Below are 25,561 nucleotides of genomic sequence, written 5' to 3'. Positions count from 1 at the left end.
CTAAAAGGTGGTGTCTATGGAAATGAGTACTGCTTGTGATAGTATACTTGATCTGACATGAGACATTCAAAGTTACAACTAGTTTTAAAAAAACAGTTATTCTGTCTTCCGTGACTGTATTGTATACTGACTTCTCTGTTCCTCTGTTGACCCTGTAGTATGCAGTAAGAGCTCGGGCTATCTGTGGTGGTCTTTCTTGCTTGTCAGATACGCTTGTAGGGTCTTGGCAGGCATTAATCACAGTGTTTAGTTACTTCTTTGAGTACCATAACTTCCATCCAGAATAACTTTCTAAACAAAACTGGCAGCAATTGCAATAATTTCTGTCTCCACTTGTTAGTTCCATTTGAGTACTAATCCTCTAATATTAGTTCATGTTTTCCCAGCAGCTGTTTACCAACCCTGCGTTCATGTTTTCACAGGCAACCATTTGGCAGCTCACCAGATGATCTCATGTGTAATCATCCTTCATCAGAGTCACCAAGTGATGAGGGTGCTCTCCTGGATCAGCTTTACATGGCATTAAGGAATTTTGATGGTTTAGAAGAAATCGACAGGGCTCTGGGAATACCAGAACTTGTGAGCCAGGTATACTGGACATGGTATTTTGCATGCATTTTATAATATATGTTGTCGAGGTGGACTTGAAAAAGGGGATTATAAAACACTTCTTGCAAGCTAGGATGGTGGAAGTCTATTTAATGGCTCAGCATCACCTGAAAACCTTCCCTCAGGCCCTGGTTTAGTCCTCCTTCCTCTCCCCTGCCACCCTCACCTGGATCTCCTTCTTCTGATCTTCTTTATGCAATTAAACTGACCAAAATAAAAAATATAGTGGTCAGAGGAACAACTGCAGGGGGACAAGGTAAGATCATGGCCAGCAACAGAGTATAGGAAAGAGGAAAATAAGAGCATGAAGATCTAGAAGCAGAGGAGCAGGATCAAGAGTTCAGTGTGACGGGGGCAACAAGCTTTTGGATTAGCAAAAATGTGTAAATCCTTGCTAATGTGTAAATTCGCCTATTTATATTTTTTGTAGTTGATTATTGAGTGTTAAGGGATGACTTTTATCTGAGGCAGTTGATTTCATTCCAAGCACTGGAACTGTGGGGTTTTTTTTTTGTTGTTGTTGTTTTCCTAAATTATGAGCATGCTTGCTACACTTTGTTCTGGGCTTTTCCATCCATTCTTCCCCACAGTTATTTTTGTTGACTTCCATATGGTTCATGCCTGTTTCAGTCTTATGTGGTGAAAAAAAAAGTGGTAAAAATAAAAGTATTTTGAGTAAAAGTTAGTTCCTGACATTTCTGGCATCAGAATTTTATTTCCAAAATCAGTATATGTCTGTATAATGACTTCATATCCTCAGAGGAGCCCACAATACCCATTTCATTCCCTGGCACTCATCAGCACCCTGAGCATAACTTCTGAACTAGCTCTGCACTTTAGATATGAAATAGGACCAATGAAATTCTGCTTTGAACATGAGAAAGCTATCTCCAAGCCTATTTGGTACAACATAGAAGTCAGTGAGGTGTAGAGCTGGAGATACAATTTATTGGTGAACTTCAATTTTGCAGTATGAAACTTTCATGCAATATTATATAGCTTTTGGAATGCCGCCACCAGAAATTATGAATAATGGTTTATTTCAAAATGAGCAGTAAATATGTTTCTATTTAATTAATAATTCAGTGGAAACAGTTAAAGGATCTTGCAGATAAGAGAATTGATTCATTTTAAAATGTGTTTTTTAAAATAACCTTCGAACATATTACAGCAGCTTAAAGACTTTCTTTCATGAAGGCACTGAAATTTAGATTAACTTCGTTTTCAAGGTCAGTGTGGAATAAGCTATAAAATTTTTCTGGCTAGAGCAAATATTAGGGGAGTATCTAGAATAGAATTTAGAATTGTGTTAGTTTATTTATGCTAATGGATAATCAGTTAGTGCAAAAGTACCCTGAAAGAATTAGGCACTCTATTCACATTAGCTTCTGTAATAGTTTCAGGCATCTTTATTTGAAGTCATTATTTTGTTTAAAGATACTGATAAAAATCTACTTATTCATTTGTAATACTTTTGGATTTATCTCAGATTCAATGGCAAAAATACACTGGCATCACTTCATTTACAGATTCTGATCTAGCATTTGTCGTTTCAGGTTTTTATTCATTAGAAGAGTAATACAAGGTCTATATAAAGAACACAAGAAAGATTGTGTGGTTTTGTTTAAAAAAAACCCAACAAAACAAAGGAAAACAGAGTGGAATAATTTGTCTCTGTGAATACATTTTGATCCTCAAATATACAATTCGGCTTATTTTTATGTTTTATATTGAAAGCTAATGTCATTTTCTGTTTCAAAACATTCACATCCTACAAGGTTGTTTTCGCAGGCTGTCTGTATTAGTCCTGCATAATCCTCAGGAAAGCCGTGTCCCACCAACTGTTCCTGTTGTTGGTGTGTTTCTGCAGAGCCAAGCTGTCGACCCCGAGACCTTCCCGAGCCAGGAGTCCGGCATGCTGCTGGAGCAGAAGGCGCCGGTGTTCTCGCAGCAGTACGCGGCACAGGCGCAGATGGCGCAGGGCAGCTACGCGCCCATGCAGGACCCGAGTTTCCACGCCATGGGGCAGCGCCCGGGGTACACGGCCCTGCGCATGCAGCCCCGGCCCGGCCTGCGCCCCGCCGGCATCGTGCAGAACCAGCCCAACCAGCTGCGCCTCCAGCTGCAGCACCGGCTGCAGGCCCAGCAGGTACAGCCCCTGCCCTGCCCGGCTCTCCCGGGCGGCATGTGCCTGCCGTCAGCTTGCTCCAAACAGACAGGGTCTTCTCAGATAAAATCTGACAGGAGCTGCAATGAGTTTCGACAAGATAGTGCCTTGCACGTTCTCTTTTTAAGCATCTTCACATTATTCTTTGTATAATATGGTGCAAGAACATGACCAGTATTTAAGCCTAGACCTCAAGGTTACATTGGTGCTTTTTGTTATATCCATCTTTATGTATTTCTTGTATCTTGACTCTTCCACCAGTCTAAGTGCCTTTATTGCTGCCTGTTACCTACATCCTACATCATTTTTGTTGTTTTTTTTTCCCCTTGGCCTTGATCTGCTTCTGAGAATTAAGTTCTTGTTTCTTGTTTCATTTTTAAATACATAGGTTTGTAGTATTACCAGTGAGATATCAATGCTTTTTGTATTTAAAGAGGAAAGAACATTTCTGCCTTTAATCATAAAGTCTAATTTGGAGTAAACCTCAATAGTTCTGTCCCCAAATGAGAAAGAACAGGAATTATGAAGAGAGCATGTTTGGTATAAACAGCATAGTACCTTTGTTGTTATATTTATGCTGTATTATCTCTTTAAGAAACAGCATTCTGTGAATGCTAGTAGGGTTTGAGGAGGAAAATTAGTCACTGCTTGGGTATGTAGGACTAGATCTACAGACCAGCTGATCAGGGAAGTAAATCTGTATGACTGTTTTGTAACACTTCTTTTTTTCCTTTTCCTTCTAAAAACTTTTGGGTTTTGGTGTTGGGGTGGTTTGATTTTTTTTCTCTTTAGAATCGGCAGCCACTGATAAATCAGATCAGCAGCGTCTCCAATATGAATCTGTCTTTGAGAACTGGAGTGCCAACACAGGTGAGAAAAATAATACCTTTTAAAAAAGAAAGTCACTTCCTTTTTTTCTTTCTTGCCCCAATATAATACAATAGTAATGCTATATGTGGCAAGTACAGTTTCAATACAAATATTGCACTCTTTGTGATAGGGAGTATTTTAATTTTTTATTTCAGAGAGTCATTCCCATTTTTACATGGGCTGGATGATTGTTTCATAAAGATTTGATATAACTGCATTTTTAACCATGCTTCTGATTTCCTAAAGATGTGTATTTTCAATGAGCTGCTCCACTTGCAGATACAAATCACTGCAGCCACGAACACTGGTATTATTTCAGTTACTGACTTTTGCGCTGTTGGAAGTCTTTCTCAGCAGAAGTATTAGCAAGATTATTCTTTCCTGCTTTATATCTTTCTTAGTTGTATGATGGGGTGGCGGAGGGGGAAAAGCTGGAATCTTTGAGATTGCCCTAGCAGAGATGCCTGTGTTGGTCGTGTTGCCTTGGAAGGGTTGTTGATGGGTGCTGGTGGTTTTCCCCCAGGGCCCCATCAACGCGCAGATGCTGGCGCAGCGGCAGCGGGAGATCCTGAGCCAGCACCTGCGGCAGCGGCAGATGCAGCAGCAGCAGCAGCAGGTGCAGCAGCGGACGCTGATGATGCGAGGGCAAGGCTTGAGCATGACGCCCAGCATGGTGGCCACCGGTGGCATCCCAGCAACCATGAGCAACCCACGCATCCCGCAGGCAAATGCGCAGCAGTTTCCATTTCCTCCAAACTACGGTACTGGTTCCACTCCCCCTCAGTGCATTTTGTCGCTCCTTACTCCCCCATGCACCCCCCAGTGCTGGGTCTGAGCCCTTGGTCCACAGGCTCTTGCCTGACTCCCTGGGAACAGTGGAAAACATGGCAGTTGGGACACCTTGGAAGTTCCACTGTCCTAGCTCTAGTACCAGTTATTCTCCAGCACTGCTCTATCTTTGAGCAGCAGCAGAAGTGCAGTGTGTGTTTGTTTATATATAGATGTATGCAGATAAATATGTGCGCGCACACAAACACCTATGTGTGTATGTATTTGCTTGATGGACTCTGAATTTTGGGTGAACTAAACAAAAAGCTCTTCAATTTAAGTAATATAAATCAGAGAAGGCATTCCATTTCCTACCCCTAACCCAAAGTGCAGTATAATAATTAATACAGTTTCCTTTCTTTGTTTTACATAGCCACAAACCACTTTGTTCTGGGCACTTACCTCCATACAGTTATTGTTATACAGTTTCTTTATTTATACCTACTGTGTAAGTTATGTTACAATTATATTAAATAATATGTCATGTGAAAGTTCTGCTGATGTAACAAATTATGTCCATCCAACTCTAAATTTGGTATCTGCTCTTACCAGATGATAAAAGTAGGACTGTGTAAAGACACATCTGCAGGTATGAGCTCTTGGTTTGTTTTAACTCTGAATGTATAGTGGGTAAAATTCTCATTTTCTTCTTCAGGTATTAGTCAGCAGCCCGATCCAGGCTTCACAGGGGCCACCACTCCTCAGAGTCCACTGATGTCGCCAAGGCTGGCTCACACTCAAAGCCCCATGATTCAGCAGACTCAGGCTAATCCTGCCTATCAGTCCTCTACGGAGATGAATGGGTGGGCACAAGGGAATATGGGTGGTAACAGGTAAATCCAGAAGAAAACCAAAATGAACACACAGAGTAATGGGGTGATTTATGGTCTACGCTTATTTATGGGCTCGTTTTATGTAACTGCGTGTTTGTCTGTGGTTAACTGTCTATCCTAAAAGAGATTTCTTTTCAATTTGGCTTGACGAATTGGTTTAAATTCTGTCTTCGTAGAAGGCAAAGTGAGTGCATAGCTAAAAGACCTGCATCCACGCAATGCATTGCTTTGTCTGTTATAACTGATCAAACGCTGTGTGCCCTTAAGAAGCACCTGTGCTGCACAGTGAGCTCCAGCCCCCAATGTTTGTGTGGATGCATTTCTTCTGCATATGATTTGCATCCCACACTGCTTTCCACATGGCTGGATCAGCTAAGCCAGAGCATATGCATTCCCTACTGCTCTGAAATTGCAGTGACTGGATTATCACCTCCCACTTTAAATGCTGGAGTGTAACCAGGTTCAGCCCATTAGTGCTTGCACATGCTGGGGGTCAGCATATAGCTGTCACTCCTTGACAGCATTGTAGCAATACCTCATGCATGGAGTCACCTTTTCAGCTGAGGCCCCTGCCCCGATGGGTGTAGCTCAGATAATCAGTCTGTCCCAATCAAATGGGTTGGATGTTGAACACTATCAGTAGGCAGCAAGGAGCTTCCAGATGCCAGTGATCTGAGCTTTTCCTTGGAAGATGGGAAGAGCTACCAGGTACAGCCTGAATCAGATGGCACTGGGGCACACACAGCTGTCTCTAGCACAGTGCTTTTGTCATCCTGAAGTTCTCAGGCTTACTGTCCTAGCACAGCAACAAATCTTTTTCCTGATAGTTGATAAATATTTAATCAACCCAAAACACCACTATTTTATTGATGAGGCTAATCCAAGTAAATTTTCCCCTAAAGCAGCCGATTTATCTCTTATCCTCATCTTTGTCCATGCCTCATCCTCATGGTCTTCCTGAAGCATCTGCAGGAGGCATAGCTGCCACTGTTGTGGCTCCTGCCAAAACTGGCAGCAAGGGCAGCTCCATAAGTCCAAAGGTTGGCTTTGCTAAACTGCAGCTCTACAGCAGAGACATGTCAAATGTGCTTACACAAGCCACTGAGTATTCACAATGATCTGTAGTGTACTCTTTCAGCCATCCAGATAACAACTTAAAAATGGGGTGAGGTGGCCTGAAAAGACATGGAATTGGAAGAAAGAGAATGGTGGAATTTTCTGGGCTTGGTCCTGTGCCCAGAATGCTGTTGCACTCCACCAGGTCTCAGAGTGCACAGCAGTAGCCTAACACAGTACCCAAGTGCAAGGCTGAGTGTTAACCCTGAAAGTGGGAACAGTGCTTCACAGGGAGGGAAAGTCAGCCACTGATACTGAGACACAGCAGCTCTTCCAGTATTTCAGTCTAATGCACATCCTCTAAACAGACACATTGTCAGTAATAATTCCTTCATTGGCTGTTGAATTACGCTCAAAGACTAGAAAAGACTGATGTGTAAACAATGAAGTGCATTTTAGGAAATGTAAAGAAGTCTCTCATATGGCTTTCAACATCATGGGAAGGAAGATACTGCCCAGAAAGAACTTGGACTGAATAAAATCTGGGATGAGGTTTTCCACAGTTATTCCTCCTTAAGTTGTTCAGAAATGCCCTTAAAGAAACGTAAAGGGTAGTTGTCTTAGACTTTGTGTTGTTTCTTACAGTGCCAGAGTTTCAAAACCTGATGCTAAGATCCAGTAAATAAATTTCTGCACAATTGCATGTCCGTATTTGTGAGGCTGCTTGCCATAATTGTATGTGCAAATCTGGTATTCATATATGCAAATAGCCTACTTTGCGAAAAAGGAACTTTATTACCCCATCTACAATTTCAGCTCAACAGTCCTGTGCTGTGCTTATACTGGAGGTTAAAGGTGTTCTCCTCTCTCTCCAAACGTTACTTTAAAATACATACAAAGCTCCTTTAGACAGCTAATTGGTTGTTCTTGCACATGCGTAACAGATTTGTACTCTGCCATAGTTTCACACGCAAAGGCATGCGTTTTTGTACACAGACATAGGACCTTAAATTTTAAAAATTGACTCCTTAGATATTAATGCAGCTGAAAACTAGATTTTCCTTTGAAGTTGGAATAAATGACAGTATATACGAATTCTAGCTTAAGATATATTTTTAAAAGTTTCTTAGTGGCTTCAGCATTCTAAGTCTGACACATTGCTTTTTCCATTCCTTGCTGCAGCATGTTTTCACAACAGTCCCCACCACATTTTGGGCAGCAAGCAAGCACCAGCATGTACAACAATAACATGAACATCAGTGTATCCATGGCAACCAACACAAGTGGTATGAACAACATGAACCAGATGACAGGGCAGATCAGCATGACCTCAGCGACCTCTGTGCCTACATCAGGGTTGTCCTCCATGGGTCCTGAGCAGGTGAGAATCTAAGGCTGTGAGATGACAGCTAGTGGATTTGCTTTTACTTCCAGTAGTTTTTCAGGTCCACTGCATTATGTTTTTCTCACTAGTTGTCTTGAGAAATGATGATGTTGAAAGGGCTTTGGTTTTAGCTCTGCACTCGAATAGCCAAGGTGACCAGTGAGGTAGAGAGCACTGTAGCTACCTCCTGGACTTCCAGGGGAGGCACATGCTGGTGGTAGCTCCTGTTCTCAGTAGGTAAGTGGCTGCAGCACAGTTGTAGTTGCTGATTTTCCCAGCAGTGGAAGCTAGATTTTCCCAGCAGTGGAAGCTAGAACTGGATGGCCGGCAGCTGCTTCCTAGAGAGAAGAGTGAAAGCGGCCAGCGTGGACAGGGTTTGGAAGATGCTTCAATTGCCACAGTGTTTGTAGTCCTAGACAATAAATATTCGATCAGCTTTCAGAATTATCCACATGGGAACTTTACAAGCACTAAATGCAGATTTTTTGTAATGTGGTGCATATCAATTGAGTTGCTGAACCAATAGGTAAGTAACCTTTTCTGCTGAGACGATGTTTACACACTCATTCTTATTTGATACTGCTACTTAGGATATCTGAAATAAGAAAAAATAACATTTTTGTTTGTCAACCTGCAATTAAACTCTCTCAGTACATTAATAAGTGTTTGACAAACAGATTCTCTTAATTAACAGATTCATATATTTGTTTCAAAGCTGACCTTCAGCTTGTTCAAAACACAGCTTGTTCAAAAACACAGGCTTGAAATTAAGGACTTTTCTTAGAAATAGTGGCAGGAAAGTACCTCTTGTGTTTCAGGTAACATCTCCTGCTATGGACATCTCTTGCTATAACTTTTTTTCCTGATAACATAATGTTCCAGTTTAAAGTTGATTATGTTGATAGCTTGTTAGTGTATGACATTTTTTTCAGCCTAAATTTGATAACAGAGTATCTACTTTTCCAGTGTTGTCCTTTACCTTAAGTAGCTCTTTTCTTTTCTTGTGTTTTAGAAAGATTCTATCAACATGACTTTTTTGTTTTGTTTTGTTGGGTTTTTTTGGTTTTGTTTCTTTGTTTGTTGTTTTTGTTTTGGTTTGGTTTTGGTTTTTATTAGTTTGAGATTGTTGGATTGTTTAGTTTCGGGTTTTGTGGGATTTTTCTTGTAAGCCAAAGAAGCCACAGTTTTTCAATCTCTTAGGCTTTAAATTCCCTTTCCTTTCCTGCAGCTGTTCTGGTTTGAATCAGTATTTCCTAAGCACCAGAGCCATGTGCATGACACTAGTTCTTCCCCATTTCTCTTGGAATACTCTGACAGATATAGCTGCAGATCGCATTTGTCTTTTACAGCTGCTATATATTGGTGACCCAAGGTAATTCTGACACTCCCAAATCTGTCACCTTCTCTGATATTCCCAGTTGCTAAGCCCAACTGTAGCAGACTTTGTTTATCATTAGTTCCCAAGTTAATAGAGTTGCACATATATAGTGTAGTAAAGCAATAGTAAAATTGAAAAAGAAAAGTGAGGGGATTTAAAGGTGATGACCCAGTCTGATTTCTCAGCATGCCCATGCTACACATTTTTTCCTAGGAACCTGAATTGACAAACTGCACTGTAGAAAGAGATCTGGTTTTATTTCAAAGATTTCAATGCAGGCTACTCTTTCCCCTGGCACAGCTGTCAGACTGCTTTTCCTTCCTGTTAGACTACAAGATCTTGTTTCAAGATAGCATTTATCTAACTTCCAGCAAGCTGAATAGGCTGAGGTCCTTTATCCATCTCAACATTTGGGTTTCAGCCCATCAGTCCCTTTTTTGGATCTACTTTAAACTCTGTTGTTGTAACCTCCTCCTAGAAATATGAACGGGGTAACCAGAGACAGTGATTTAACAGTGACTGCACCAAAGCTGTGTAGAGTCAAGTTCTGCTTGCAATTTCTCTTCCAATCTAGGAGTTGCCTTGGTTCTTTTGGTGGTGATGTCACACTGAAATCCTTATGACAGACCCCCAAATTCTCCTCAATACATTCTACATTGATGTAACCTGCATTCTTTGTTCCCAAAAGTATTGCCTCCCTCCTGTCTCCATCAAATTGTATTTCTTAGATCACATCTATTAAAGCAAAGTGCTGTGGCTCATTCTGTAGTAGTAACCTGTTTTCCTTCTGATTTACCACCCCAGCACTGTGTCATCTGCAAGCAAATGTTTTATGCTTGGTCTAGGTCAGAGGTGGCCAGCTGACAGCTGAGGGGCCATTTCTGGGCCATGGGACAGTACTTTTTAGTCCTCAGGAATGTGCTGTACTGCTTTGCCTTTTCTTTCTTGAGAAACATGAATAACTAAAAATGTATACTTGAATACTAAAATTGACACCTTTTCTTCCTGTTTTCAGGGCATAGTGTTTTATTTTTGACATATTTATTTAGCAATTGACCTAGACTCTGCTCAACTTTTTCTTGTAACTGGTGGTTTTCAAAATTACTATTTTCTGTAATTCTTCTGACTGTTGCCGTTTCATTGATTCTTTGGGGTTTTCTTATACTGTCACCTACACTTCTGTTTACTTACTCAGTGTCACTTTTTGTTCCATAATACATAATTTTACCTTCACATGCTTGTCTCTTTCTAACCGCAGCGAGAGTAACAGTGATTCAAGTGTGTTCGAGCTTTAAAAAAAAAAAAACCTCAACATTGTTACTATTGGATGGGTTTGGAAGTAAGATCTTATTTACTTACTAATAAACAGCTGTGCCTGGACTGACTTACCTGGTGAGAAGCAGGTATATTAGCCCTGGTACAAACAGATTCTGTTGGCTCTCTCTCCTATCTCAATTGTGGCACTATGCTGTATGATACAGATATATCCAGAGCTCAGAAATACTAAGTTTGGTGTTTATCTGATCATACTTGTGTTATCCCCAGCTTCTCTTGTTTACCACCTGGGCTCCCAACATCACCAAGCAAAAAGATTGTGACCAAAATGGGCTTGGTAATTTTTATATGCTTAGAAGCTCTTTGCTATATTTGAGGAATGAGATCTTGTCTCATTATCATCTCTCTTATAATTGCATTAAATCTCTTCAAGCTGCTCTTACTAGTGTTTCTTTAGGAGGCTGCTTCCAGGAATGCTGAAATGCTAGCTGCTGGGTCTGCAGGTTCCTCCTATCCAAAACAGCTTCCCCAGGCATCAAGAAAGTAAACCTTCCTGGTGTTGCACCCTTCAGAGCTCTTACTGTGCCCTTGTTCTCATCTTCTCGTTTGCACAGTGGACTATTAGCATGAGAATTGACTCCAAAAAGTCTTCCTAGAAAGAGGTTTCTTTCTTCCCCTGTAAAACTTCTAAGGAAAGCTGTTTCTTCTAATATTTCAGAACCTTGCTGAAGGGCTCTGTTTTGTATTTTATCCCAGTTCCTGCATGGTGAGATTAATCCTTGGACTGAGAAAGCTATGCTGTAAATTTAACAGACTGCTTTTTCCATGTAACCAAGCATGACAGATATTTTGGTTGTGCAGAAATGCACAGTTTCAATACTTTCCTGTGACTGTGTTAGAAAATTATGGAGACCATCCTTTAGGAAACATGCCACTGCACGCTTTCTCATTTAATGTTATCTTTCTCCCATTACTTACAAACAGAAAAGTCTTGTTAAAACTAAGTCAGTAGTTGGTATAATTTGGCCTGCATGTTACCTCATGAGGCTCTGAAAAAAGTTTGTGGTGGCTTGGTTTGCAAGCAGCAAAGCCATGTGTTGTTGAGGTTAGGAAGGTAGTTACTTGTTTCTGCTTTCAGAACTTTGATAGCAGAGATGTCCTCTTCAGATAACACTGACCTAATTTATGGAACCTGGTTTGTAAAATATGCAGAAGGGTCGTAGTATCAGGAACGAAATCTTTGTTGTTGACTGTGAAACAGAATAATATAAGTTAAACACATGCTGTGCAAGAGGAATGCCTGGTTATACAGCCACTTCCCTGGTTTCAGCATCATCTCAGGAGTGGGTGTTGGTGTTTGCAAGTAGTGTAATGGTCTGTAATGCTTTTTAATTCCCAGCCCTCCTCCCAGTATATTTTTTGATTCATTCTCCTTAATATCTTGTTACCAATAGGTTAATGATCCTGCTATGAGGGGAGGCAATCTCTTTCCAAACCAGCTGCCTGGAATGGATATGATAAAGCAGGACGGAGACGCAGCACGGGTAAGAAACGGGGTGCGTGTAAATCTGCTGTGGCTGGAGCGGATACGGGATGTTTTTACCCACAGAGTTACAAGTGCCCTGGATATTGATGTGAGGGAGGATTGCTCCATAGGCACAGAGCAGGAAGGAGGGAGGAGGGACAGATGGACGGACAGACCGAGGGCGCCGGGCGGCGCGGGCGGGGCGCCATCTAGCGGCGGCCTCTTGGGCCAGGGCACGGTGAAATTCCCTGCTGTTAAAGAAGAGGAATTTGAGTAACAGGGGAGAATCTCTAGTTCCAAGCCCCCGCCATGGACAAGGACACCCCCTGCCATTAGACCAGCTTGCTCAAAGCCCCATCCAACATTGAATATTTCCAAGGATGAGTCATCCACAACTTGCCTGGGAAACCTGTGCCAGTACCTCACCACATTCACAGTAATGAATTTCTTCTTATATCTAATCTTAATCTACTCTCTTTCACTTTAAAGCTACTGCCCACTGTCCTCTCACTGTATGACATTGTAAAAAGTCCCTCTCCAGCTCCCTTGTGGGCCTTTTTAGGTACTGGGAGGCTGCTAGAAGGTCTCCTACTTAGTGCATTCCCTGTCCAGGTAAATGTCATGTGCTAAGAGAAGCCTGGCTGTCAGAGAAAAAAATACCAGGTACTGCTGAGGAAAGAAAGGGAATGAGGATGTTGAGACGGAAGCAGACCAAAAGAGGAGGTAGATTTTAAGTAATTGTTGAAGAGAGAAGGAAAAGAGAGTGAATGTGACAGAAAGGGTACAAGAGATGGTGGAGAGACGTCAGGGTGCAGGTGGAAAGAAGTGAGTGGCATGACTTTTGGCAGGGAATCTCTAGGGTGCAAAATTACAATAATGGAGTCAGTGCCATGATAATGGGAGGGACAGTAGCCATCCAAAAGAGAAGCTTTGTTTCACATGAAAAAAAGCAACTTCTTCAAGCCTCTCAAATTATTTTGAAAAGGTACATCAGACTGCACTTCGTGATTTTATGTTTGTTCTACTAGTGTACCTCTGACTGTCAATGAAAATGCAGTTTACATGCACTATAAATACCTTTCACTGAACTTTGAACTGTAGCAAAGGTTAAACAGCTGCTTTTTTCATGCTACTGAGCCATAAACTACTTCTACAAAACTTCTTGGTTTTTTTTTTCTTTTAAGAAAGTTCAAGCTGTGTAATTAATGTGCAACTTTTGCAGTACCTATTTTTTTTTCAAGTTGCTGGTATAGTGAGAGTGTTTATTTAGTATCTCCCTGGAGATACTGTTTCCTAGATGTCCACCCTGAAAATAAGGACATCTTTGGATTTTCACTTTTGTTTTCACTTGGAAAACCACTAAGAGGCCCCCTGAACTGCCTCTCTGCATGTTAGAAAGAGAAGTCAAAGTTTAGTTTGTCCTTGTTAGTGAGGGCATGAGGGATGCGAGTGTGGTGTCTCTGTACTGTGAGGAAGGAAGGAGGAGCCACAATAAGGACTCAGTGCTGCCCATGGCTGGTCACACCCAGAGAGCTCCAGCTAAACTGAGAATAGGAGATGTACAAAACATAGGACCTTGCTTTCCTGCCCTGTGGGATAATTCTTGACCCTGGCTTTATTTGTCAGTAAAGCTACATTTCTAGGCCTTGTGTGAATGCAGAGGAAGGTGTGCTAAGGTCCAAAGCATGGTGTAGGCAGCTTCCAGAAGGCAGCCTAGCAGCATGCACATGGACTGGTGAGAGAGCTGCCTACCCACCAGCACTGAGCAAACAGGGCCTTACTCATGTGTGACAGGAGCAAAGAGCTGCTCCATGGCCAGAACCACGGGATGTGAGTGAAAAGCAACCCCAGGGGAGGAGGAAAATGGGTTTGGCTGGATTGACTCTCTGACCTGACTGACCACAGCACCCCATGGGAGCAGGCATTTACAAGGAGAGGAAGACAAAAAGGCACAGATTGCAGCCACTGGAAGGAGTAGCCTTAAAACAACTGTGAAAACCACATCCTGATGTTCTTGTGAATAAGAAGGAAGATAATCAACTCAGCTGAAACCAGTTTGTACTATACTTGTGTAAAGACATTGCAAGGGTATTAAGTATGAGCTAAAAACCATCTCTGGAGATCTATAGCTGAAGCTGGCTTTACTTCTTTATTCCCTCTTTTATTATGAGTCCTGGAAGAGAAATTGAGCCAGGGCAGTTGTTTCCTTTGACAGTGATGCAGTACTAAGGGAGATTTTTGCGCATATTCTGAGAATGAGACTTCTTTTAAACCCTATTGCCATGCCTTCAGCTGGAGTTCACGAGAGGTAGAAGATCCTGAGTTATTATAACATCCAGGATAAACGGGAATGAATTAAGAACCTAAGAATGCAGTGAAGTTAAACCCCCCACTGATATCAAAGGAATTAAATCACTGGTCAGTTGTATCTGTGTACACAAAGAATAGTTTAGCTTTATAAATTCCAATTAAATTTCAGGTGGAAAGCATTGCAGTAACACACGGTTGACAGTGCATGTGGCACTCCAGCGTCCCAGATCTCATTGACCTCTCCATCTTCTCTATCCCAGCAGGAAGAATTCATTTGTTTTTCCCCCATTTCTCTTCTTTTGCAGAAATATTGCTGACCCTGAGGGTGGCTTGGTTGCTCCTTTCTTCAGCTGACTGGGCTCTCAGCCCCAAACCCTTACCAGTTTGAAGAGCTGCGTCTGTTTGTCATGTCCCGGCGGAGCTGCCAGCTGCGGTGGCTGCCTGCTGCCGACAGGACTCAGCCCTGCCTTCCCCAGGGGAGCCGGGGGTCCCTGCCCAAGAGCAGCCTCTTCTTTGACAGTCTGAAGCTAGCGTACAGACATTGCTCAGTCTGTTCACTGCATTCACCTTAGTGCAACTTAGATCTCTCCTGCAAAGTAAATGTTGACAGGCAATTTTCATAAACCATGTCAGATTGAATGTATTTAAATGTATGTATTTAAGGAAAAACAACCATGCTCTTGTTCTGTTTCTGTTTAGTTCTAGACCTTGGGGGGGGTTTTTTGCTTTGTTTTCCCTGGCTTACACAGTCTGGTGCAAAGGATTCAGTTCTGTCTGAAAACTGGTGTTTTAGACTAAGGCCTGCATTTTGGGGCGGAGAGGAGGCGTGGAGGAGGGCATAGAAGCAACGTCTGGTACATTTAGAGACCTCCAACAAGCATGTTCCACTGACAGCAAGTCAGAGATCAACTGATGCAGAAAACTATACAGACCAATTTTGAATGGGGTTAAAGTTGTAAAACAGATGAAAATTACCCTGTGAGAGGGCTGTTTATAAGGGGTGATTTGGTTGGGTTTTGTGGTGGTAGTGTTTATGATGCAAGTCATGAATCCAAACATACAAGTTGGTTACATTCTCATTTAATTAAATTCCTAACAATCAGCAAATCTGGTTTTTTTTTTTTTTTTTTCTTTTTTTTAACCTGGCTCTCCTGACCTCTATCATTTCACTCTTTCTAATAGAATTACAAAACAGGTTACTCTGTTATTTCCTTAGGTATGTTTCCAGCAATCTGCACAGCCAGTTACTGGATGCCGAACAGCAAAGTTCAATGGTAATGCATGTAATGATTATGGTAGTGGCAGAATTGGTGCATAATATCAAAGATACCTGCTTTAAAGCATGATAATTTCTGATTCCCATCCCCTTAGCTGGGAAAATAACAATTCCTGTAATACCTATAGCAGATATCACTACAGACTTCACCACTATCATGTTTCTGATTGTTTTAAAGCAGTGTGGACTACGAGGATGTTTTGTAAGGTACATAAAATCCAGTTTATATGTAAACAAGCAATAATTTAAGTTGAAAACTTAAGTGTTTTACTTGTATAATTTTTGTGAGATATACATGTTGTGAAGTTGATTCCAAATGAGGTACTTCAGTATTAAATTAGATATCTTCTTAGCCGTGTGTGTCTCCTGGAAAAGTGTTTTGTAAAGGATCACAATGCCTTGATTAGACCTAATTTGTAGGCTTGAGACTTCTCATTTTCTAAGCCTTGTGATTCTGCTCATAATACCATTTAATTAACCTATATTATATGCAGCCACTGTAGGAACCAGTTCTTGATTTTTGTATGTTTATATCCTTTCGTAACAAATCTTAGAAAAACTATTACTAAGCAGGCCACTGTTAAGGCATGTTGGTTTTTTCCTTGCCCACTGTGGTTTGAATAATCTTTTACTATACTGACATCAGTTTCTGAGGACTTGGAATATTAAGAAATTGATGAGTTTGAGCTGTTTTTTTTCTGCTGACTCCTAATTATTTAGGAATGGTACTCCCTAATTTAGTGCTCCCACTGAGACTCTCCAAACCACGAGCCCGCTCACTCCCCCTCCATCTGTCCCTGTGGAGGGCTGGAGAGGGGAATTGGAGGCACAAAAGGTAAAGATCATGGGTTGAGATAAGAACAATTTACTGGAAACAGCAATGAGATATGAAAACAGTAACAACTACAGTACTAGTGACAGAGGGTACAAGAAAGAGACAAAGGATTCTCACGGAAACCCAGGACGTGCCCGACGATGCTCCCTCCGCCACTGCGCCGATCCAGAAGAGCGCCCTTCTCTTGGGAAGAGACTCCCTTCCCCCGCCCCCCGGCAATGATGTGAGGTGTTACAGAATAACCTCTGGGCCCCAGCCATGCCCTCTCCTGGCTACTGCAAAGGTTAACGCTATCCTGGCCGGAACCAGGACACTCATACACAAACTTTCTAACCTGAACACAAATCTTTTGGATGTAATGTAAAATGCAATGCATTTTATAATATCTCATCAGCCCTGCCTTTTGGGATTGAAAGGTTCGTCTTGTTGTCATTTAATTTGTTTTGGTATTCAGGTGGGAGTTCAAATAAAATAGCAGCTATTCTGTGTTAAGGCTGAGGAAAATACGACAAAGGCTCTTTCTGTGTTTGTCCCTAAAGAAGACAGTGCCACCAGTCTGGAGAAGCAACACATTTTCAGCTGTCACCGTTCTGTTGCCAAACTCAAACAGAATGTTTAGTCAGCTGAGCCATTCTTTGACCTGCTGGTGGGAAACAAAAATAACCATCAGCCCTAACTTCCACAGCCTCATTACTACAACATTGGTGTTGAACTTGCATTATATATCTGACAAAAAATTGCTTATATAAGAAATGTATAAATTTGAAGGAGTTGATTTCATGCACCACAAAGTGTAAATGAGTTTTGAAATAATTTTCTTGCTATTCCATTCTTTTTTGCTTCTTAACCGTAACCTCTGCCGATAGATTATTCTTTTTCACAGTGGAAAAAAATAGTTTAAATTTGTCCCATTTCACAGCAGACCTGCAAACCCTTATCTGTAGTGATTATGATATTTCATCATCCATTGCCATTTTGAAAGAAAGGAGATTGTACCTATCACTTTGGCTCCATTTGGGTTCATTGTGACTTTTGTCATCTTCTAAGTAATGAAAGAGAAAAGTGAGTGAAGGAATCTTCTGATCATATTGATCACTATAGAAACAAAAAGCCAAATCAATTCCCTTCATTATCAGTATTTTTCATCCTGTATACAGTAAATTTGTCAGAGAAAGTACTTGGATTTTGTTTAAGAGAACAATTAATCAGTGTTCTATTTACATTATTAAATGTGAAAGGCGCATAATGTGAAAAATAAGCATATATACATGGTCGTACGACCTGTTTAAGTGTTCATGTAATGTGGTGAGTTTAAAAAGTGAAGTGAGCTGTTTTGCTACAAGGAGTTAATTTGTACTCAATCCTTAAAATATTGTCCCACACCGGTATCCCTTTGGGCCTGTGTTAATTAAAAGCAATGTTTTTGCAGTTTATACAATACATTTTTTAATCTTTGTTTAAAAGCGGAATTCATATGGGCTTAACAGATGAAATGGGTGGCACAGCTCCACTTGCAGAACCCAAAGATACACAATCAGTTTTGAAATGCAACTTAAGCCATTAATTGTTGGTGTGAATTTAAAAGTTTTCTAGTATTTGTATGGTAGTATGCTGCCTAAGAGCAAAAGCATTCTCTGCACAAAAGAAAATTTACTGTAGTGGCTTTGATTTTAATTAGAATTTTCTCCCTGGTGTTTCTTTGTAGACTAAAACAAAATCTTTTAAGTTTCTTACTACAGGTAAAAGCTATGTGCAAGAACCTCAAAATGCTAAAATCTAGCATAATGCCTTAGATCTGTTTTTAAGTCTTGTATATTCCTACATAGCTGTCTGATGTATTATATTTGTATAGTGAATTGTGTACAATTTTGGAATAAGTGCATCATCACTTAATCTTTATGTTGTTCAATAGAGATGATGGACACATTTCTTCAAACATTTACTGTCATTTAATTTTTTTCCCTTTATGTCATTTGTGGGTTTTATTTGTACAGTTCATCATGAAGTTGCATCTGAGATGTGTGTATATGAAAAGATTATACAAGGGTAAAATTAAGCAATATATAAACTATGGTTCTTCAGGAGAAAGCTTACAGTGTTTCAGGTTGTGATTTATTTTCAAAACGGAGTTGACTCTGAACATCACTTTGTTCACCTGCATTGATGTTTGTATTTCTAGTGTTAGCAGTTTATGCAAAGGTAGATATATTCAGAGAAATTTTAAATACATTTATGCAAGTTAATATTGCTTTGCTGATGCTATTTGCTTATTTGATGTTAAATAATGCTATTGTAAATAAAGAATTCTGTTGTTATTGCATCATTTAATAAATTTTAATGCCTTCGGGTTTTACATGGCTTTAGAGATTTCAACATGTTTCTGTTGTGTCTTCATTTGTTCATAGAAGGGTATAAGATGTAGCACTAAAGCACTGGAGGGTAGATGGATTGCTAGGTTTTAAAAAGGCAGCAGGATTTGGTAATGAATTTATATTCCAGCTAGTTGCTGCAAGTCCTTTCATCTTTTCAGGGCTATATTGACTGAAAATGTTTATCTCATGGCTTAATATGAGAACAGTTCATTATGAGCACTTTTTTTGTCAGTCAGGATGAAATGGGCATCTTTCATGGCAGTGTCAGCAGAGGCAGAGCTCAAATGTGAAGTGGAGATGAGAAGAGTTACAGGCTTGTTCTCCTTGCTATACCAAATGGTAGATTTAAGACAGCTGGAAAGGTTCAATTGGTCAGTTAAAAAACCCAAAACCAAAAGGAGCTACAAGAATGCTTGTAGTAATCAAGAATATGCAACGTACAAGAATGATCTTATATTGTCTCTGGGAAATGGATAAGAAAGAAAAACTGTTTCTATTAAAATATCTTAGAAATCAAAGTTATTTTAAAGACCTTCAAACACCAGTAACCTTTTGCCATTCTTACCAAAACAAGGCTTATCCCACAGTTCTCTTATTTTCAGCAAAATGGTGGTGATATGAGGAAACTAATGCCACATTATGGAAATCAAGGAAGGAAGTTTCCTTCCATGTGGAGTCAGAAGCAAGTAGAGAAAACATCCATGCAGTAAGAGGCAAAATGTTTCCAATGGGAATCTTGCCTTTAGACATTTTTATAGGTAATTAATACTGAAAAGAAAATACAACAGTTTTACCTGAGACTCCTGGCATCAAAATACGATGAGCTAATGACGACCTCTGATGTTACTGGCTTTATGGAAAAGAAATGCCTTTTACTGTCTAGATCAGGCTTTCTTGACAGAGACCAGTGTATGTGACATATGGACATGTTCTTCTAACTCAGTGTCATGACCAAAGAAAAAGTGACTCTGCTTTTTGAAGGTCCATCTCATGGTAAACTGTACATTGAGTCTTGCAGACTGGACTTTTCTCAGGGATAGAACAGGGGTGCCTGGCAGATATGAGTTGTTCCCCAGCTTGTTGCTCACCACTTACATGTTTTATGTGTTGTTCCAGTATAAAAGGAGGGCTACGTGTCATGCCTGCTTGGGCTCAGGCTATGCCAAGGGCAGAGAGCAGGCAGTGGTATCAGCCCTCTGCCATGGTTCTCGGACTCTAAAATGTGGAGATAGAGATGCCAAGTACAGCTCAAGTGGGCCTCTTGACTGGAGGCACACCCTGTCTCCTGGAACAGTGATCACAGTGAAACCTTCCTAATGGATTAGTTCTTGTCCTGAATAAAGCAGAACTCAGAGCAGCCTTGAGTGATTCTGTTGGCCTTGTGCATGAAGTGGGTATATATGACTTTTATGACTTGTGTACTATGACCTTTCTGAAATCCCTGCTGGTATTTCAGGTGAGTTTCAGCTTTTAACACAGGTCAGTCCAGAGTTACAGTAAGAGGTTCTACTCTTTAGTCAGCTAAAAGAAGGAAGAATGAACACAAAGAATCTCCCTTTGGAGATACAGGTCAGGAAAGGTCCAAGCTGGAATTACAGTGTGAGTGGATCTGTATAAACCTCATGCATATAAACAGTGGTCCTTCAGAGCTGGGAACTGAGCTCTTTGCCACTTCAGGACAGGTTCTTGGAACATCTCTCAGCTGAAGAAGAAACCACACCAAGAGTTAAAGACTCTGGTGGTGTGATGGACCCCATTAACCATTCTCTGACTTAGGTTCCAGTCTGAGCCTCCTTTGTTACTGCTGTAATGACTCCAGCCTCAGCCAGCATGCTGGGCTTAAGCCAGATGTTGTGACCAGGAGGGAGCCCTTGAGTATTTTGTTTCTTCTCTTCAGTCTCTTATTCTGTAAACTTACCTTGGGGATGAAGAACCACACTTGATTGCATTACCGGGTTTAACTTTAAGGAACACCTTGGAGTCTAGAGGCTATAATTCCCCAGTTTCAGTGGGTCATATTTTTCAATTGGCATGAGGAGGCCAGCAAAAGAAAAACAGACTCCCTAATCAGAAGTTTGAGAGACCCTCAGGAGAAATAAACATTAAGAGTAGAGTATCTTAAAGGACAGTTAAGGAAACATTTGATGGTGGCTGAAACAGAACATTCTGCCTGAAAGGGTGAAATCTGACAATTTCTGGAGTGCAACCAGAATGTGGAGTGCCCAAGGGACAGTTGTGTGAGCAGTCATGGTTGGTGCATCCAGCTGCACCAGCCAGCAAATAAAGGACCTGAAAAAGGTCTGTGTGAGGGCTGGGACTGTGGGCAGGGGTACTGGGCAGGCAGAAGGTCTGTGGCCAGAGTGAGACCACCCATGAACCAGTGTTTGTGAACCTAGAGAGGGGGGCAGGATGTGCTTTCATCGGTGAACATGGAGCTCTACCAGTTAAAGAAGAGGTGGAAACTTAGCTTTGTTTATTTCTTACACGGGTCCCACGAGTGTGTGGGGTTGAGGGTAGCACCTTGTTCATGGCAGTCTGTGTGACTGCAGTCTGTGTGCATCCTGTGTCTGTGTGTCTTGCATTTGTGCTCAGCTTTGCTGCTGGGTGAACCTGCAAACCATGGCTGCTGTCATTAGACAAATGCTACCATGCACAAGGGAGAGTGGGTAGGAAAACCCAGAGTCAGCCAGTGTGATTGTCAGGAGCACAAGAGGTCACTGTGTCCAAGGATGCTCAGATAACTCCCTGCTCCAATGAGAAGAATGCTTTGTTACTTCTCCATCCCTGAGGAGCTGGAATCCTTCTGTGGATCATTAAAAGATTCTGGCTTTAAGAACAGCAGCAGTTTAGACACAGGGGACAAGCCAAGTGACAGTTTGAATGCCATCTGATTGGTGTTTCCCCCACCTCCCCTGAGGTTAGGCGCTAAAGGCAGGTGAAAGGGGGGCTCTGTGCAGAGAAAGGAGCTGAGAGAGCATTCAGACCTCTCTTCTACCAGACAGCCAGAGGTAAAGCTCATTCACACAGCAGCAGGAACTTTGCTTGGAATGTTTCAGTTCATACTGAATATGCTCTAAACTACTCAACTGCCACTCACTGAGACTTCATTTAAGAATGAAGAAGGTAGCAAAGACTGGGGAAACCAAGATACTCCCCCAGTCCCATACAACTGCTGGGGAGGTGAAGCTGCTCCAGCTTCTGTGATGTGCTCAGGAATTTCTCTCCAGGAGATATTCCTGAGAAGGCAGAGCAGGAAACATGGGAAACTCTCTTATTGCTTGAAAAACATCTCTCCCATCCAAGTTTCAGGCTATACTTCACTTTATCACTTCATTCTGTAACTACTCAGGGTGCTGGAAGGTCCCACAGTGATCCTGACGGAAGCAATTTATCCAGTTCCCTGCAAGTTGCTGGCAAAGTGTCTTTGAAACACAAGAACAGATATTCCTGCCCTTGCTTATGTGTTCACTTAGTGGCCCATCCCAATAAAGGGAAGAGGAATGCATTTCTGTGACAGGATTGGTTTGATCCAGGTTTTAGACTGCCTTCCCCACCTTTTTCTTGTGCATGTATTTTTCAGTTAATTGTCTGTTCTCAGTGTACTTGGAAGGAGTTGAGAGCAATTAATTACTTTTGTGAAGTCGCAGAGCTGATAGTAACACTATTAAAATGCTGCTCTATCTCAAGATACAACTAGTACAGGAAAAAGAAAGTTGAATTACCTTAATTTGTTTTCCCTTTTTTAATAGTCCACCAGCAGATTCAGTTACTCTTCTGCTACCTATCCTTTTCTGTAACCATAGCAATAAACTGTTTCTGCTCTGACCTCATCTAAATTGTAATTCAGGTTATTTCCATGACAGCATCTGGTGCCATCGCTGGGATTCCTGTGTCGCTGCTGCAGCTGAGTATCAGTGTAGGTGCTGGGGCACAGGGAGCTCACATGTGGAAGTGGTCCCATCGTGTGGGAAGATGAGCATCAGGAAGTGCTGTGGCACTGTGGTCTTTGGGGGACCATGAGGCTGCTCACAGGTGTAACTTTGTGTGTTTGGGAATATGTAGGAAGCAGGCTGCTTTAAGCCTGGAGTAAGGGAGATGTAGAGTGGGTGTAAGATTAAGAATTCCCTTGTGTCCAAACTGAGGTGACTGAATGCTATGCAAGCAGCCTGCAGAGATGTCCCTTGGTGCTTGCCTTTAAAATGCATCCCCACATCACTGTAAAGAAGAAATGGACTCTAAAATCCTGCAGCAGGAAAGAGGCTAATAGAGTTCTCTGGTTACTTTGTAATAAGACATAAAATCAGGGAAGGGAGGCCCTCTAGGCTGGAGCCATCCGCAGTGCTGACTGGATTGTCGGGGGTGCACCTGCAAGGCTGCCCTTCTGCTTCCCCCACGTCTCTCCCCGAGGTCATGACTTTTGTAATGCATTAAATGACTTTAACCTCTTAGAGGATGTTAAAGCATGTAAAGATTAATCTGCAATATAGTGGCAACGGTACTTCATTTCCTCTCGTGGACTCTGTCATCAGGCTTTTAGAAAAAGGAAACTGTTTCTGGTTGTGTTTTCAATTTAATTAATGATGAAAATTTTAAAATTTCATGTTGTACTTATTTTACTTCATTTCTCCTGGACCTCTAATGTGAGCATGTCTCACCTAGTCCCTTTCCCTCTTCCTTTGCTGTGATACCTGGACACAGCATAGTCAAAAGATTCCAGATTATCTGACAATACTTAAATTTTAAATGTAACTCAAACTTTTCTGTGCCATCAGAGGTCAAAGACTTGTTACCATAAATCAGAATAATGCTGGTGCTACTTTTATACTACTGATGCATCAATAAAGTTGTGTTGCAACGCCTGGCTGAAACTGTTTCCTGAAGCACTACAGCATCAATTCAGCGGTTTGGCACAAAGCAGACAAAATTAGAAAAAAATTAAAACTGAAAAGACAACTGAAAAATCAGACCATTTAAGCTAAGGAACTATTTCAAGCAAGTTTTAGAAGGCTGCTGATTTCTACTTTCTACTGATTCCTATGTTCTCCTCAAGATTTGTGCATATTAGCTTCCTTGGTTTATTCAGTAGTTTTGTCTTGATGAGGTTGGGAAGGAGAATGAGGTTGTAGGTAGGAGAATTAGCCCAATACATTTAATGCAGACTGAAGAAATGTTTCTGCTCAACTTTGGGGACAGGGATGTGTTGGACTGGCTGTGGAAAGCATCTCGGTAGCTGAGGGAGACTGGATCAGCTCTATGTCTCTCTCCAGTGGGGTTGCGTGCTTGTGTTTGCTGTCTTTGTGTTTATGTCCTAAGTGAAAAAGTGAGATTGCAAATGAAAGCTTGTGGTAAGTAGGAATTGCAGTGCCTCAAGGAATGAGGGCTGAACACCCTCATTGCCCTGGGCAGCCAGTGATCCTTTCTCAAACTCTCTATTTCAGAGCACTTCATTCAGGCCAGATAAGAAATCAGGATTGAAAGGATGGCTTCACCTCTGGTCAAGTGCAGGCAGTGACTGTGTCTGGAGCCGAGGTTTCTCTGTCTGGGGCTGCTTCAGGTGCTTCCTAATACATCCCTTCTTTGGGATGAAGGCAGTATTTTACACAGGATCACATGGAGCTATGCTAATAAATTTTTATAGCACACCAAATATAACTACTGAAATGACATTTAAAATTCCAGGAGCTAAGCCTGGCTGTGTTCCCCACTCCTGCTGTGTCCGTGTGCAGTTTGGCTCATGCCATGCTGTGTACCAGGAAGCCCTGTGCTGCCTTTCTCTGAGAGACACAGGGCTGCAAGTCCCCAAGCTCTCTACAGCGCAGCAGAGCCCATCCTGTCCCTTCCCTCCGTGCCTGCACGTGCAGAGTCACCCAGGCTGGAATGAGCTACTCAAGAGGGAGCTCTGCAGTAACACATGCTTTTGTCCTGGGCTGAGGATTTCTCCATCTCCCTGCACCAGCAGGGATGACACTCTGTAAAGCGAACACCTGGGCCCCTAGGAACAACCAAGTCCCCTTTTCATTGCAATTTTGCCGTGTATCCACCAGGAGGGAAGGAAGGAAGGCAGGAGAAACCCTATAGAAACCCGGGATGAAATCACAGACAGAGGGATCACACAGCACCTCTGCAGGAGGCAAGGGCCAGATATCTTCCTCTGGTCCCATCTTGGGCAGGTTAGCATAGGAACCATAAAAACCCCAGCAGGAGCCCAGTATTCTGCTAAGCACCTAACAGAAAACCCCAGGCTAGAGTAAAAGCACCTCAGCAGTGCCTGGGAAGCCTGCAGTGACTGAGAGCTCGCTGCTCCTGTGTGTCCAGGTCACTGGAGTTTCAGCGGTGTTTTCTGCCTTTCCATATTCAAACCACACCCCTGCAGCCCCCGAAGACACTGCGGGAGCCATGTGTCCTGCCCCGCAGAACCCTCACCTCCCGTACCCCGGCCTCCTGCTCCGGGGAGGGCAGAGCCCACGGACTGCGGCCGGGCTCCCGGCCTGTGGCTCGGAGAGGGGAGGGCAGGGCCGGCGGTGGGGAAGGTGGGTCCGGGAGGCTGGACCACCCTCTCCTCCCCCGAGGTGGGGAGGGGCGGCCCGGCCGCTCCGTGAGTAGCCGTGGCTCCGCCCTGGGGTAGCCGTGCGGGCCGGGGCAGCACCCTGCCCGCCCCCGGGGCTGTGCGACCCCCAGGGCGGCCGCCGCCCGTGCCCCCGCCCCGCTCCTCGGGCCCATATAGCCGCGGGCGGCGGCTCCGCGCCTCCGTCCCGCCCCCGCCCACAGAGGGAGCACCCAGGTGTCTGCCCCCCTGCTTCCCGACAGATCCCTCTTCTCCTTCCCTGCCCGGCTCTTCCCGAC

At 42.4% G+C, this 25,561-nt stretch overlaps 1 protein-coding gene across 3 annotated transcripts in view; it reads left to right on the top strand.

The window, feature by feature from the left end:
• Positions 1–18,719, top strand: part of NCOA2 (nuclear receptor coactivator 2) — a 187,519-nt gene extending 168,800 nt beyond the window's left edge. For all 3 annotated transcript variants that reach the window (XM_066332208.1, XM_066332218.1, XM_066332198.1), the window contains 8 exons: positions 423–588; positions 2,480–2,758; positions 3,569–3,646; positions 4,170–4,407; positions 5,130–5,307; positions 7,546–7,744; positions 11,855–11,944; positions 14,541–18,719. In XM_066332208.1, coding sequence (XP_066188305.1) covers positions 423–588; positions 2,480–2,758; positions 3,569–3,646; positions 4,170–4,407; positions 5,130–5,307; positions 7,546–7,744; positions 11,855–11,944; positions 14,541–14,552 — 1,240 coding nt within the window. In that variant the 3' untranslated portion in view covers positions 14,553–18,719. The remainder of the gene's footprint in view (positions 1–422; positions 589–2,479; positions 2,759–3,568; positions 3,647–4,169; positions 4,408–5,129; positions 5,308–7,545; positions 7,745–11,854; positions 11,945–14,540) is intronic.
• The last annotated feature ends 6,842 nt before the right edge of the window (positions 18,720–25,561 follow it).

The sequence above is a fragment of the Sylvia atricapilla genome, chromosome 1 (genome assembly GCF_009819655.1).
Source record: "Sylvia atricapilla isolate bSylAtr1 chromosome 1, bSylAtr1.pri, whole genome shotgun sequence".
Taxonomy (NCBI): Eukaryota; Metazoa; Chordata; class Aves; order Passeriformes; family Sylviidae; genus Sylvia; species Sylvia atricapilla.
Note: the sequence above shows the minus strand (reverse complement) of the source record. Positions and strands in the feature narration are given on the sequence as shown.